At 40.2% G+C, this 14,542-nt stretch overlaps 1 protein-coding gene across 4 annotated transcripts; it reads right to left on the bottom strand.

Annotated features, from left to right (window-relative positions):
• Positions 1–602: 602 nt before the first annotated feature.
• Positions 603–13,091, bottom strand: LOC105562196 (putative lysozyme-like protein). 4 transcript variants are annotated; one of them, XM_012012831.1, is made up of 7 exons: positions 12,767–13,091; positions 7,265–7,410; positions 5,501–5,617; positions 4,962–5,277; positions 4,470–4,729; positions 2,202–2,342; positions 603–1,915 (listed from the first exon to the last, which is right to left on the bottom strand). In XM_012012831.1, the coding sequence occupies exons 2-7, from the start codon at positions 7,370–7,372 to the stop codon at positions 1,817–1,819; spliced, it is 1,041 nt and encodes a 346-aa protein (XP_011868221.1). In that variant the 5' UTR covers positions 7,373–7,410; positions 12,767–13,091; the 3' UTR covers positions 603–1,816. The 4 variants fall into 4 exon arrangements, with proteins under 4 accessions (XP_011868221.1, XP_011868222.1, XP_011868223.1 ...); XM_012012832.1 differs by lacking the exon at positions 12,767–13,091 and adding an exon at positions 8,290–8,428; XM_012012833.1 differs by lacking the exon at positions 12,767–13,091 and adding an exon at positions 8,238–8,283.
• Positions 13,092–14,542: the final 1,451 nt, after the last annotated feature.

Raw genomic sequence — 14,542 nt, 5'->3', positions numbered from 1 at the left:
TGCACACTTTTAATGCTGTCATATTGATAATTGGACAATTTTCGTAATTAAATAATTAAATAATACTTATGAATATTTAAATGTCAACATTTTTGTTTAGATTATTTTTCTATTGAGATTTTGTATGTTTAGATATTTTAATATATTTAAATTTCTTTATATTTTTATATTATAATCAACAATTCTTAAATTCTTGGCCAATTTTATGTTTAATTTGATACAAGATTACTTAAAAATAACTGTGGTATAAATTACAATAAATAAAATTAATTAAGACGTACTGGCTGTGTGTATATGACACCTTTCTTGTAGAACGCATGTTGCGTAAATTATGTACGTGTTGCATCGATTATTTATTTAAATTGAATAAATTATTTAAATTTTATTTAACTGCGTCGCATTTAAAGCTACTTGTTTTTGTTAAAATCCTTGAATCGCGAACCTACTTTCTTCTTTGTTTACGACATATGTCGCAATTGTAATTTCTTGAACTTTGTACATTGCGGTTTATTTTCGCACTATTCTGCACGTCCCTCATTAATCTACTCGTGAAAAGGATAAACGTGCAACAGGTCGCTGATCTAAGAATTACGTAAAATGCTTTTGCATTCGGTCTGATGTCACCACATACAACGCATGTTCATATAAAAGTCTAAAGCGACATAATCATCAGACGCAGGGTTTGTTCTACATAATTTAATTTTATTAAATTTTATTTGGTGGTTACTTAGTACTCCAATGCCTCACAACAACGCAGTACAAATAATATTTCAAGTAACATTTTAATTTAAGGAAATAAATCGTTATTTCCTCGATAATAGTATCATTATTGCTTAACATACATATGAGGAACGTACGCCTTACAAAACGTTACATGCTTCAGGCGTCCTCGCTATGTGAACAGCAAATTGTTACATGGTCGAGTCGTCGTTGCCACTAGATGTGACACTCTGACCACTTGGTTTTGTATTTAATAATGTGCAGGATTTTCTAGATAAGTCATTAAATAATATCATGCAATACACTTATTAATGCGAGATTTTTATGCGATCGGCTTGCGTAATAAAATAGTATTGATAAATAAGAAGCTGTCGTCTTGTCACACGATCACTCCCAAGTAATATTACCATAACATAAAAAAATAATGTATTTTCTTATTTATGTGAATTATTATGGCAATATATTAAGTTAGCAGCTAATAAATAAGAAATATTACAAAGATGTTTTTGATTAAGAATAATTGTAAGATAAAATAGAGCTAGCTTTATATATAAGACATAAGTCAGTTTGATTGTCGCTCTTTCCTAGTTTATTATTTTATGTGTCGTGTTTCGTAACACGCTAATTAATTTAAATATGACTAAATCGTTTCTAAAATAATATTTGCTTGTATGCGCACGTACTTATATAAATAACTATTTTCTAATAGTAATATATACGCTTTCAGTCAAGAAAAACGTATGCTCGACTTACGACGCCAATTTTCGAGTCATTAAAAAAATTAATAAAGCAACCAACAAGTATGCAAAATTAGTAGATGAAATATTATATGAGGCAAAAATATGGCGTCATAAGTAACGATTATCTGACAACGACAGCGAAGAAATCTCCGCAAATGTTACAATCCTATCTTATCAGAATCTCGGATCTATTCTACGTTCAACAGAACTTTGGAACAACTTTCACAAGTTCTAATCAACAATATCTATCCAGATAAACATGTGATCCAAACTTGTGGAACGTTTCGTAACGAGAAACGGCGATCGTTGAGCAATTAGTTCGTACTGGTGCGAATGCAAAACAGAAATGGAACTCTTTATTTGGGGTTATCCGACGGTAGACCCTTTATGGCGAATGTACCACGGAAAAACGGCTTGAAGATTTCTAACAATGTCTGCGTTCGACGGGCTGAGTTCTGAAAAATGGAAATAATTATTTAGAGACTATAGTTTCGCTTCTATCGAAAATGGATAAATCGCTTTTCGTTCCTTTTTAGCGGATACAATCAAGCATAAGTGAAGGGCGACTCGAGCATGTCAATCGATTACGCTGTACTAGAAAAAAGTTGCATCATAATGACAGAAGGAAACACATAATTATATAATTATACTCGCGCGTTAGCGGAAAACAATCATTAACTAATCATTGTACGTCCTATCAGTGTGCGTTACTTTTAATATACATATGCGAAGTGTACTTACTAAAATTACGCTGTTGAGAATTTTGCTGACGTTAGTTATTAGGGTAAAGCCAGTGCCGAATGCGGATGACGGTATTTCCAAGGAAACCCTATTCCTGTCAAACACGGGCGTGTCCTCCGTAGTCGTAGCAATAGTCCTTTTCTGCAAATGTATACAATCAAATATTTCGCTGTTGTTTTATTGTGTGTGTCTTCACTTATTAGAATAGCAATGATAGAGCATTACGTGGGAAAATGTAGGAGTAAAAGTACATATGAATTCCGGTTTGGGTAATTATACTTTTTATAACCTTTTGCGTTTGTGGTTTTGACGGAAATAAAAAAAAAAGTGCTCTCAAACGTGAATTACTTGCGCTACAATTTTACATGTGCTTATCGTCATTTACAAGTTTATTTCATATTTATTCAGATATAAGTGAAGTAGCATTTTTCATAATTTGAACATTTACATATTTATATAAAAAACTATGTTTTTACAGAGGTGCAACATGGTTGTATAAACGATACTTTAAAGAGTCGGCAATGCAAGATATTCCTAACAGTTACGAGAAATCATTAATTATTAATCTCAAATCATTCAATAAACATATTTTAAGATGTATCTGAGTGAACGCATGTATAAATAAATTCTACACGTATAACAGGGATATGTGGGAAGGGATCAGACATTAGAGAGACTTTACGATGATCTGCAATTCGCCGCATGTGGTAGACAAAAATATAATTGTACATTTATTTGACATCAACATTATCACACACCAACATCACCATCTTTAATATTAAAATTTTTTTTGCGTGTCATGGAGCACTTGAATGCATTATTTACATCGCTTACACATAGCAAATAGTCCACGAGTTTGGCTCGTCCCTCTCGCTCTTAAATTACTCTTAAATTATTTACAGCTTTCACGATGGCGAAATGATTGTCGCCGCTAGATCTTCTATGATTTGTATTAGACATAACGCAATCCACACGATTCGGCCGGCAGGAGGTTGATTCGTCAGGAGAGCGTTTCCTGGAGAATTTCGTTTTCCCCTCTTTCCTTTACTTTTTCGTGCGAATTCTTTAAATGCTTTTTATGAGAGAGAAGGGCTTCTAGAGAGAGAAAGGAGGTTCTGCCAATTATCAGCCCAGCTAAAAACAGAAATTCACATCCCGTGTTACATGGAACGCCCACATATTCCATTGAAAGTGAAATCCATTGTGACCGTTTGTCCCATTTTCTTGTGGTGTGTTTAACGTTAGTTCGCTGTCTGTCGCTTTTTGCCCCCAAAGAGGTTTTCTTCTCGCAAACGCGGCTGGCCGCCGCTGGTCCAGCTAAAGTCCGTAGTCAAACGTCCGCTTTCCGCATCCCATCGGCATCCCGTTTTATCCCGCCCGCCTTTAAGCCGCTTAATACGCCGCTTGTGGTGGCGTATAATCGTACTGTTTGTGTACAATACTTGTTTTAATGGTATATATAATTTGTCGGAAGGCCTCGTTCTCGTGAAGGCGCCTTCCGAGGTTAAAAGGGAGATATCTCAGCACCATCGATTAGCCAGAGGTTTAGTGAAGCGTGTCGGCGGGATTAGCGATGTAGATTCTTTATTGTATTCAATTACGCGATTGAGAATGGTGGCATTTCAAGGTACAGAGAAAGGTGTCGAGACAGATACAATGGCGCGTTGTGACAGAAACGACATGCTTCAATGTTGCAGCATTGATTGATTGTTTCATTGTTACAAAGAAATTGAAGCTCCACCAGGATTAGAAACTCTATTAGATCGCACTTTTTCTAGTAAGATGAACAATTAATGTGTATTGGGGAAATAAGTAGTGGCGATAATCGTGCAAGTGAATAAATAAATATACAATAATCTCGATGGAAAAGCGTGTAAGGACAGTAAAGAATGCATTTACGTTATGGTAATCAATTCTAGCTGATTGTGAGTTTTGGAGGAAACACTCTAAAAAAAAAGCGTACAGCGCAGTAATTTACTGTTTATCGGTGCAATTAGCGATAGCATTAGAAGCAAACAGTCGCAGGCAGTCACACCCTCGTCCGAGTGAAGTAAAAACTGTCCACCGAACAAATTTTAGGAAAAACCGTTACGTTATCCGTATATTTCGCAGTAGTACACCGCTTTCTTACGGAGACGCAACATTCCAGCAACTTGCGCTACGTATCAGACACAGAACAGGCGACATGTACGGGACTTTAAAGTATGAAAAAAGAAATGTACAGTTTAACACAGAGATAATGATAAAATTAACTCATTGCAATCCTACCCCAGCCAGATTGGCGAAAGCTCCGAGATTGATCCCGGCGCCGGCGTTCGCACCGCCATTGTTTCCGCCGTAAGAGGAGTCGCTTCCGGCGCTACCACCGGCACCACCGCCGCTGCTGCCGCCGCTTAAACTGCTTAAACTGCTTAAACTGCCTAAACCGCCGCTACCTTGGCTCAGGCTCGACAAAGAGCCAATCTTCTGAGTCAAGAGATTGCCGATAATGGCCGATCCGGAGGATCCTCCGCTACCGTCCGCATGTCCTACATTTTACAAGCGAAATAATTAAAAAAAATGATATAAAACTAGCTTAAAAGGATGCGTTTATATAGCCGCGTATCAATTGCCTTGAGTCTTACAAATAATTTCATTCCCCTGAAAGCCCAGTCCCTGGATATTTCTGTTGAATTTGGAATTTTCTCATCCACATGAATTTCCGCCCAAAGATTGATCGAAGAAGCAAATTTGAAAAAAAAATCTCGCAATCCTACGCACCTGCGCCAGCATCAGCGCCGGCACCGCCGCCCGCACCACCGGAAAGACCGCCGGAAAGCGAGCTCAACGGCGCGATTTTCGAGACCAGAGCTTTCGAGATGCCGGCAGAGGCACCTGAGAAGAATGTCGTCGCACCGCTTATAAGGGGCCCGATGCTGCCCGTCGCAGCCTGAATCTTCTGAGACACCAAATGGTTGAGGAACTCCGACGTGGCCGAATGTTTGTTGTCGATTCCAAAAGCAGCGTTCTTCGCTTTGTTAGATTCGTCGAGAACTGTGAGTGCTTTGGTTTTTGAGTCTATGAAGGAATCCACTTTCTACAAAGGCATTAACATTTGTTAAAGGAGCTTTATGTACAGTAATAATTTGTAGTGACGGTAAAAGTGATCGTTTTGCGTTTAAAAGAGATCTCGTTACATATTTCAAGCGCGATCTTAATTACACGTAGAATTATTAATTATGTCCTTTACGTGATATATTGGCTTGTTATTTGCAACAACAGTAGAGATTTTACAAAGAGAATTAGCTAATTATTCTTACGTCAAACACAAAGTGAATGATGCCGTTCGATATTCCAAGCTTCAAGCCAATCTTTCTCTTGTCCCTATCACCTCTTTCACCATCATCTGCCGCTTCATCAGCTTCGATTACGTAGACCTATGCGGGTCATAAAATTAAGTTGCTTTAAGGTCGTCGATTAAGAGAGATAGCATAAAGCAACGGATTAAAGTTAACAATTAAGAGAGAAAAGAAGTCGATAATAAAGTGCATTATTACAGGAAAGAGTTCTCCTCGTCCGGAATATCGCACTGCGTCTTTAACAGTCAAGTATTACCTGTTTCGTTACTATCTATCACGTCCTATTATCAAGATCATCCGTGCTAGAAACGTTTTCACGGATTGTTTACAATGTCTGGCAGAAAATGAAATTATTACAATTGCTTGGCGCGATACTTATGTAGTTTTCTAAAGCTGTAATTTCGTACGTACATGCAACCTTACTTATGCAATGCTGCAGCTTTCGAAGAACGAGGTCGATATATGTTATGGATGTTGCTCGAGCGGAATTACACCGCGGTTACATTAACGCGTGATCGCGAACAGTGATAACGGTATAACGTTGCTCGCTGACTGATGCGCGCACACGAGGTTTCAAAGAAATTTCGTTACACGCGTGCATCCGTCTCTAGCGCGTTCGAACACGTACAGGTAGCGCTGACTACTTTCACTCTTGACTCGTTCTCCGAGATCATGTTTCTCTCTTTGTCGCATACCCCTTGTTCTCTGTCCCCCATTTTCTCTCTTTTTCTCTCATTACCATGTCATTTACGGTGGGTTTAGCTAATACAATGCGCTCAGTTGTCTTCCTTTAGTTACTCTTCTTAACACGCGACATCTTCCTTTCGACTCTCATCACAATGACGAGTGATTTTTCTTCTCGTAACGATCGCGTTTATTTTAATAATTTGCTCAGATTAAACGCCACTGTACAGGCACGTTCAGATTAAACATTGCCGTATAAATTTTGGCAAATTTCTTTTCTAAAATTAAAAGTGATCCTTTGCTAAGAGGAAAAGGAAAGAAAGTCGCGACATCGAGAGTGAAGAGTATACTTTCCTCTGGATTAATCTACAAGATAAATATTTATATAAGCTACGAGATTCGGTGCTGACCCAGATACTTCTCCAATCGACTGCATACTTCCTAATCGGTTAACGAGGAATTATCGAATGGGCAATTTTTGCCCATGTTTGCTTTCACTCTCGTTACTAAATGCTGAACTCGTCTCTTTTTATTTTACCGGCAATGTATTTCGAGGTGTTCATTCTAGGCCGAGTGAAGGTATAAGCGCACTTAATCGATGTGCGCTCAGGAGGGAAGGGGGGGGGGAGGAGGGGACGCAACGTCGCGCGACGTGGATTGTCGGATACTTGTCAGTTTACATCTATCGGAGAAAAACGTCGCCCGTGTCGGAAATTCATTTACGCTTTCCGTGTCTCGATTTCTCAAGATCCTCTAAGGATCGCGTGATACGCGACGGCATCGTAAAAGTCCACTCTCGATGTTAGAGATGGACAATAGCTCTCTGCAAGTAACTTCAGCATTCAAATCACTTCGTTAAAGCGCGATCGTAGCTCTCCTGCTGTTTCATTCTCTTACTTTCTAAATAACATTTGGAGTATATAATTCGTCCTCCTGATAACTTTCTTGATACATACGCGACTAGAAGTTAGAAAACATCTGATACCTAGATACGTAATAGCTTGGCACTTTAAAACGGAAGGAATAAATTGAAGGACTTACTTCGTTCAGCGGATTGAGGTTTTCTTCCGCTTCCCCCTTGTCGATAGGACTGCAATTGACAATGGCGACGGCCAAAAGCAGCCCACAGAGCGCACATAACACCCGCATTGTGTCGTCTTCGCTTGGTCGATCTGTTGCGATTCGGTCTGCATGAATAAAAAAAGCTGTCTGACAAGACGGCGGGATTCCCGGTAGTAACAAAATCGAAAGTAAATCTTGAGTGTCGAGTGAAAGGGTGCCTGCGCGAGCTTGGAAGTATTTACGAACGGATTTTCAATCGAACTGACCTGACTTTGTAAGCAGTCAAAAATCGACGGTAATCCGCGTAATCGGAGAAATGAAAAGAATTCAGTGCGAGCAAATCGTGTTGTGCAAATGTGATGTGTGCAAATCGAATTTTTAAAACTTTCGATAAACATTTCTTTAAAAAGCTTGTTTAAGGCACAACAACGTTAGAGAAGATGTGTCTTTTGCTACGACAGAAGAAAAGAAATTACGTGAGATGAAGAGGGAGTTTAAAGAAATTAGAATATTCGGGATTTGTATTGATAAGAAGAAACAGCTGTCAATTAGCGGATTGTTTATAGAATGTTATAGACGTAAACTTGACCAAATAATATGCCGCAATTTCGAAGAATAAAGTAATTATCTTGTTAATAATAAACATTTGGCTGTCAAATTACAAGTGTAAAATGTTCGGTTGAATAATACGCTACCGTAATTTGTGAGAAGGGATGAGTGATTAGTTCGTAAAATAATAGCCTCGATGCGCAATAAAGAGAGAGGATTATGTGAGAAAAGCATAGAAGAAAGAAAACAATGACACTTGACACGTGTTCGATTTGTGTCAACCTGTTCAAATTGAACAGAGTCTTTTCCCGATTAAGGAAAAGCAATAAGACCTCAGCGAGTGCCTAGTCAGTCACGTGGCAGACCGAAGCAGAACGTATGTGAAGGGATTGCGTGGACTTACGAGTGCCGGTGCGGCGAGTGCGTACGAGCGAGCGAATGCGTGAGTTGTGTACCTGGCGGAGTGCGAGGCTCGTTTGAGGACCACAGTGAAGGAGGTCCCGATGTCTTACGGAGCCGAAGGGGAAACGAAGGCGAGCATGTGTGCCCCTTCGAGAATCGAGAATCGTGCACCGCGAGCCTCACCTCCCGCAGGTGGGGCGCCCTCCAATTCACTCCATTCGCGAAACCCGCTCAGCAGCCGACATCATCCAAAGCGCTTGCCAACGGTCCACCCCACTTCTGTCGTCCTCGCTGACTTAATTTTTCAGCTTACAAAATAAATTACACAGTCGTGAGAGCTCGAGAGATACCGATACCGCGTACTTGGCGAAGGAAGAGTGTGGACTCGAAAACAATCGCCCGCTGACATAATCATCGTTAAAGCAGAATTATAAAACCCGATGTGCCAGTTTGAAAGTATCCCACTGCCGGACGTATTTCTTTTGTTATGGTAATGGTAAACAATAATTGAACGACCGATCCCAGCGTCACGCTTCGCGCGTAAGTAACAATAAAGTCTGAGAAGTCAGAAATTATCGTATCATCGATTTCCCTGATTGTCATCTTTTTTTTCAAGTAATAAAAGAAGAGATGTATGAAAGGTTAAATAAATATGGGAACTACATAACTTTTAGCATTGTTCGGCAGATGCTATGTAAGTCGACAGAACGCATAATCCAGTGACAGACGCTTAAAATTAATAGCCTCAAAGAGAAGCGTCACCTTTGGTATTATAACTTCTATACAGTTGTGTGAATGTCTACGCGAATTTGCATGTGTATATACACATATGTATATATTAATGCTATTATTGCGTGATTTTAAAGCTTGATGATTTACATTCGAACTTTCTCTTCAAGCCATTTTGAAATTATCTCACACAAAATTGGAGAATCTAGTTTACGTAAGAAGCAGTTTCTCCAAATTGGACCATTTAGCCTTATATTTGCATGTCGCAAAAATACGCCTGGCACGTCGTGTCAGAAACTACGAATAAGAGAGGTGATGCATACGATATTTGCATCACGTCGTAACGCTTGATGATCTGCCAATAGAAGTTGGGAAACTGGAACAATTACTTGAGGAAATCTCTCACCGAACTTAATTCAACATCGTATTAATTATTTCTATCTTTTCAATCGCTAATTATCATTATGCGTAGTAGATTACATTACCAATTATCGTGTTCACTGGTTTGATCTTAAGAGCTAATCAAGATGAACTCTTCTCTTGCCTTGACCATAATTTAAGCGTTTGCCTTTTAGCGGTTTGATTTCAAATGCACTTGGAAAAATGCAGCATGTATTAATTGATTAACATTAGTCATTGAATCTCCCTTCCCCCGTCTTCGTGGCGGATGTTTTCTCTTTTTGATCGCGTGCGGAAGAGAGCAGATATGAGTTTTATCTATATTGCGTACATATAAGTCGCAATAATGTTCCTTAAGCCAGTTGCCGTGTTAATTAGGAGAAGCAAGGACGTTAGATTTGATAAAACTCGTAGTTATGTTTTTAATAGGTACATAGTTTTTTATACTCTAGACTTAATTATAGACCCTTTGGTGAACATTTTTCTTGGAATTTTTATACGAATTGAAAACACTTTCAGAAATGTTAAGAAAGCCTACTTCTTTTCTGAGAATTTTTTTAGGTATTTGAATATGCTGAAATATTTTATTTCAAACATTTCTTATTCTATAATTTCTGAAAAAAAGTATCTCAAACTTTTTCAAATTTTATAAGACTATAGAATGAGAAATTTTGTCTGATTACGGAACTAGAAATCTTAGAATATTTCAGAATTCATACATATGAAAAATTCTCGAAAATATATAAACTTTCTCAGCACTTTTGAACCAATTTGTGTACAAAATCTGACAGATTTTGAGAAAAATGTTCGCCAGAGAGCTAATATATAACATCTTTGCCATTTTCTGAACGCAATGTAATAATTGAATGACAGAAATCCAAGATATCGAAATTCTGTGTCTGAACTTGTCGAAAAAGAGCATTAAGAACATTTATCGCGAAGAATTTGAAGATATACACCTTTAGAATGCACTTAGGATGCACTTGTGTTTATATCAAAATTAGTTAAAATAGCTATAAACTATTCGTTCTGCATCGAGCTCCGTCGAGCTGTTATTTTTAAGGCCAATTGCGCAACGGATTCCTTTCGTCGCCATTTATATGCGCTGCACGATAATTCTGAATGAAATCAGGTCTCTTTAAAAAATGGACTAGAGCACAACGCAATTTCTCTGTGCACAGTTAAATGATAATAATCTAGCTTTGAAATAGGGAGTCGTTACTAAAAATTTATATGAAATCAACAAAATTGTTTGACTGATAAATACATGAATATCAGATACACAATCCATGGTAATCGAGATAAAAACATTAAATCACTTTCAAGCTGGCACATTTCGGGGTATCCGCGAGTATTCGATCGAAATCAATAATTTCGAATGTGCGACAGAGCTTTATCGGCGCCCAAGTAGTAAGACTATTCTGTGGTCAGACTGTTCAGCCGCTCGTGAAGTGGCGCCACGTGGCGAACGCGCGCCCAGACGAATACGGCATCTCAACCGCAGCCGAAGAAACATCGAGTGACTTTCCAATGGAAGAGAGAGTAACGCATTTCGGTAATCCTCCCGTGGGAGAAAAGTAAAAAGAGGAGCGGAAAATCCCACGTATCACCGGGGGTCACGTAAATCCGGCTTACGTATTACACAACGTGTCCCACTTATTCCCCCCAAAAAAATGGGGGATCGAAATCATTTACATCGACGCCTTTCCAGAAGCGCAGCCGGACGGGAATGTCTGTTGCATTCTCTCGTTTTCTGGCGTCTTATTCCCAGAACTTTTTCTCGTAACTCACCGTTGCAGAATTCTGCAGAAAAAGCTTCAAACGAGGACAATTGCCGAGAGATAAAGGGAGATAACGGCCAAGTCCTTGTCATGTGTGCGCAATTTCTTTTTTTTACGCGTATTTAATGCATATTATCGGATCTATAAGATGTATGATTATGATAATTAGATATAGATAGACGTGTTAAATGTTGCATCGAACAGGTCCAGCGGTGTCGCATACGAATGAGAAAAAGTAGCTTACGCTACGCGTAGACGCACGCGTTCAACAACAATGTACACATTTTAGCAGCAATGCTAATATGTTGTAACCGTTTACCGCGCACATTTGTTGACGCATTTAACATCTTGCGATCGTCCACTGCGTTTTACTGGTGGAAAAGTGCACGGTGAAAATTTCAAGCTGTTCTAAGAATGTTCGGAGTTACGATTACCAATAACGAGAAGACGAGAGTCAAGCGAACCGTTGACTATCGCGATGTCTCTCCCCAGGCTCACAAGTCGATGATCAAATCGATATCGATGACGATTTTTCGGACCGTTTGATTTCACGACGATTAGATTCTGCATTAATTTCGTAAGAAAATCTGCACGATACTTTGTCGATATCTTATCGACGTATAGTCGACACCTATTAGGTGTATACATATCAATTTGACGTATGGAAAATAGTGCCAGTGTCGAACAATATTGATGATTTAGTTGATGTCTACACGGAGAGAATTTTCTCTTAAAATTTACCCTGAAAATCATGTGGGACAACATGGCGTTTTGAAGAACTTTAAGAGAGTTTTTGAAACTTTCACCATACATTTTACTAGTTAAATGTGCACTAAGTATAATTACTAATAAGACGTATGGTAAAATTTCCACAAGCTCTCATAAAATTCTTGAAAGTACGATTATATAATTTTAGGATAAATTTGAAGAGAAAATTCTTTCCGCGTAGCAGATATATTCAAGTCGAATCGATAGATGGAGATGTTGATTCGACTTCAATATGATATTTTCTAGATATCATAATAATCTTCTAAATATCAACTTGGCTGTTGATTTACACGTGATCTCAACTTGATTTCAATATGATGTTCATCGGATTCTTCATCGACTTGTAAACCCGGGCCTTGACACGTATTAGTGAAGATTCGTCTTAATTAAGGATAAATCTCGAATATTTTACGGGCTAAATATGCGTGTACAAGACTCGACTAGATTTTTTTATTAATTCGTAAAATCTGATTTTTTTTCACCGAACCGAGCAATTTATCAGATCGTCGTTGGCCGCGTGGACTTGCTGGTTTCACTCAGCAAATCAATTAGAATAATTTGCATTTGCTTCTTCGCAGTCGATTGGTGAAAATCGTTACGCGATAAATTGAAATACATAAAATAAAGTATATATCTTGCAAAATTTCCTTTAAATGAACGTCACAAAGATGACATTAATGCAAATTCCACTAATGCCTGGCTACAAAGATAAAGACGTTCAGATAGATGTTTATTATTCTCTCAGCATTGTATACCGTTATTGTCACAGACATCTAAAACTGTCTAATTAACTTCACAGAGTACTACTTCCCTTTCAGTAATGATTTATTAATTCGTTTTGCTTCACGTGTACCTCGTAATTCCGTCTACCTTCGTCCCACACAGTTATTTCCTTCTCGCCGGCAGCAATTTTCGATTGCGGATCCAAAGCCGCAAGATACACTCGTGAAACTGTCGCAACGGTTCACCGGTGACGCGCACCATCCGCGGATGATGGTGTCAGCCGCGGTCGCTCCGGGCGATCGATCACGCACGATCTCTCGATCATCGATCGCGATGCAAAGGTGGGCGAAGCGGGAGAAACTCCCGAAACGAGACGCGGGGGCCGTTGCGCTCGCGACGCGGCCGATCGAGCGGGGCTTTGACACGCGGCTGCGACTATCCGCCGGAACGAAGGCGAGGAGCGGCCACGCGTTCGCCGTTCGCGAAGAAAGTTGCCAGCGGGGAAATTGGCCGCGTGAAACGAACGCGTCACCGTGGCGACGCGAACGACGAGGAACGAGGTGGGCGAGGAGATTTACGGCGAGGCGATTTCCGCGCGCGTCGCGTGACACGCGCGTGCGACGTTGACAGACCCGATGATAGAGGATCGCCGGAGATGAATTGGCTCATCAGCCGGAAGTAGATCTCCGGCGCGAGGTGGCGATTATCCGGAATTTCCACGGGGCCAATCTTGGCCGTATCTCCGACGGTGACGCGCGTACGTTTCTTTGAAGCTATGACGAGGCGCGCTACACTCGGGGAATACCGAACGAAAGTACTCTGGGAATTTCGCGGGCGCCTCGCTCGAGTGAAATGCAGCGAGGAAAGCAGGAACGTTATGTAAAATTGTTATGTTCTTTAAGAGCGCGCTTATTATTTTATTCAACCAGGTGCTAATAAGATGATATAACGAGCACATTATAATAAGCAGATTGTATCCGCGCGCTTACGCAACACCTGGTTACGTTGCCGCGATTTTTGCCAAACGTGTCACCACGTGTCTTCAGATTCGTCAGTTCAGGAAACGTCTCTTCCGCCGGCGCGGATCAATTATTTTAAAACACGTGGAGACGGGCCATCGCGAGATGTAATAAATATCGCCGCGTTTTACATGTATAAAAACCGCGGTTTATTTCATGGGGCTTTTACGTAATGGCCGGCAGCACGTGTCCGGGATGTCCGAGCCGTGCGTGCGCGCGTGCATGAACGTTTGTTTGCGAGCGCTCGATGACGCGACGGCCCGTTGTTCAATCCCGGTCGTGCAACCCGAATAAATATCGTTCTTTACTTTCTCCGGCCGCGACTGTGCCTACGAAACTTCCTCCACTGCCGTCGCCAGCCGTATCGGGCATGCACTCGAGAAATTTATTGCAATGGACATGGACGCGTCTCGCAGTCGGCGCGAGAAACGGGAGTAAAAGTCGATCGCATTTATCTCGCGATGCGTCCGCCTTTTTGCCTCTTCCGTCAGCCCTGACTTTCTCAATGAAGGAGCTCGATCGATTACTTGTCTTCGGCGGTTAATGGCACAATAACGCCGCAATAATACATAAGTTTTGACGTAACACAGCGCGTAGATTGCATCTATTTTCACTAAATAATACGGATACGCCGAGGAGAGAGCCCCGTGTCGCGCATTTTGCTCCGGAAGTTCATTTCATAACGTTTGAACAAGCGCGCATTAAGCGAGGTGAGAGTGTATGACGGAGATTCAATCTCCGGCCATTTTCTACTTTGTGCAAGAAACGAGTGTACGCGGTCGGCAATAAAGTACATACATGGATATATTCGTTTAATAGCGATAAAGAGATAATAATCGAAATACGCAATGCAGATAATACCGGGTCTCGATCAGATTTAGTTCATC

Source organism: Vollenhovia emeryi, unplaced genomic scaffold (genome assembly GCF_000949405.1).
Source record: "Vollenhovia emeryi isolate VEMERY1.0 unplaced genomic scaffold, V.emery_V1.0 DF939193.1, whole genome shotgun sequence".
In the NCBI taxonomy this organism is placed as follows: domain Eukaryota; kingdom Metazoa; phylum Arthropoda; class Insecta; order Hymenoptera; family Formicidae; genus Vollenhovia; species Vollenhovia emeryi.
Note: the sequence above shows the minus strand (reverse complement) of the source record. Positions and strands in the feature narration are given on the sequence as shown.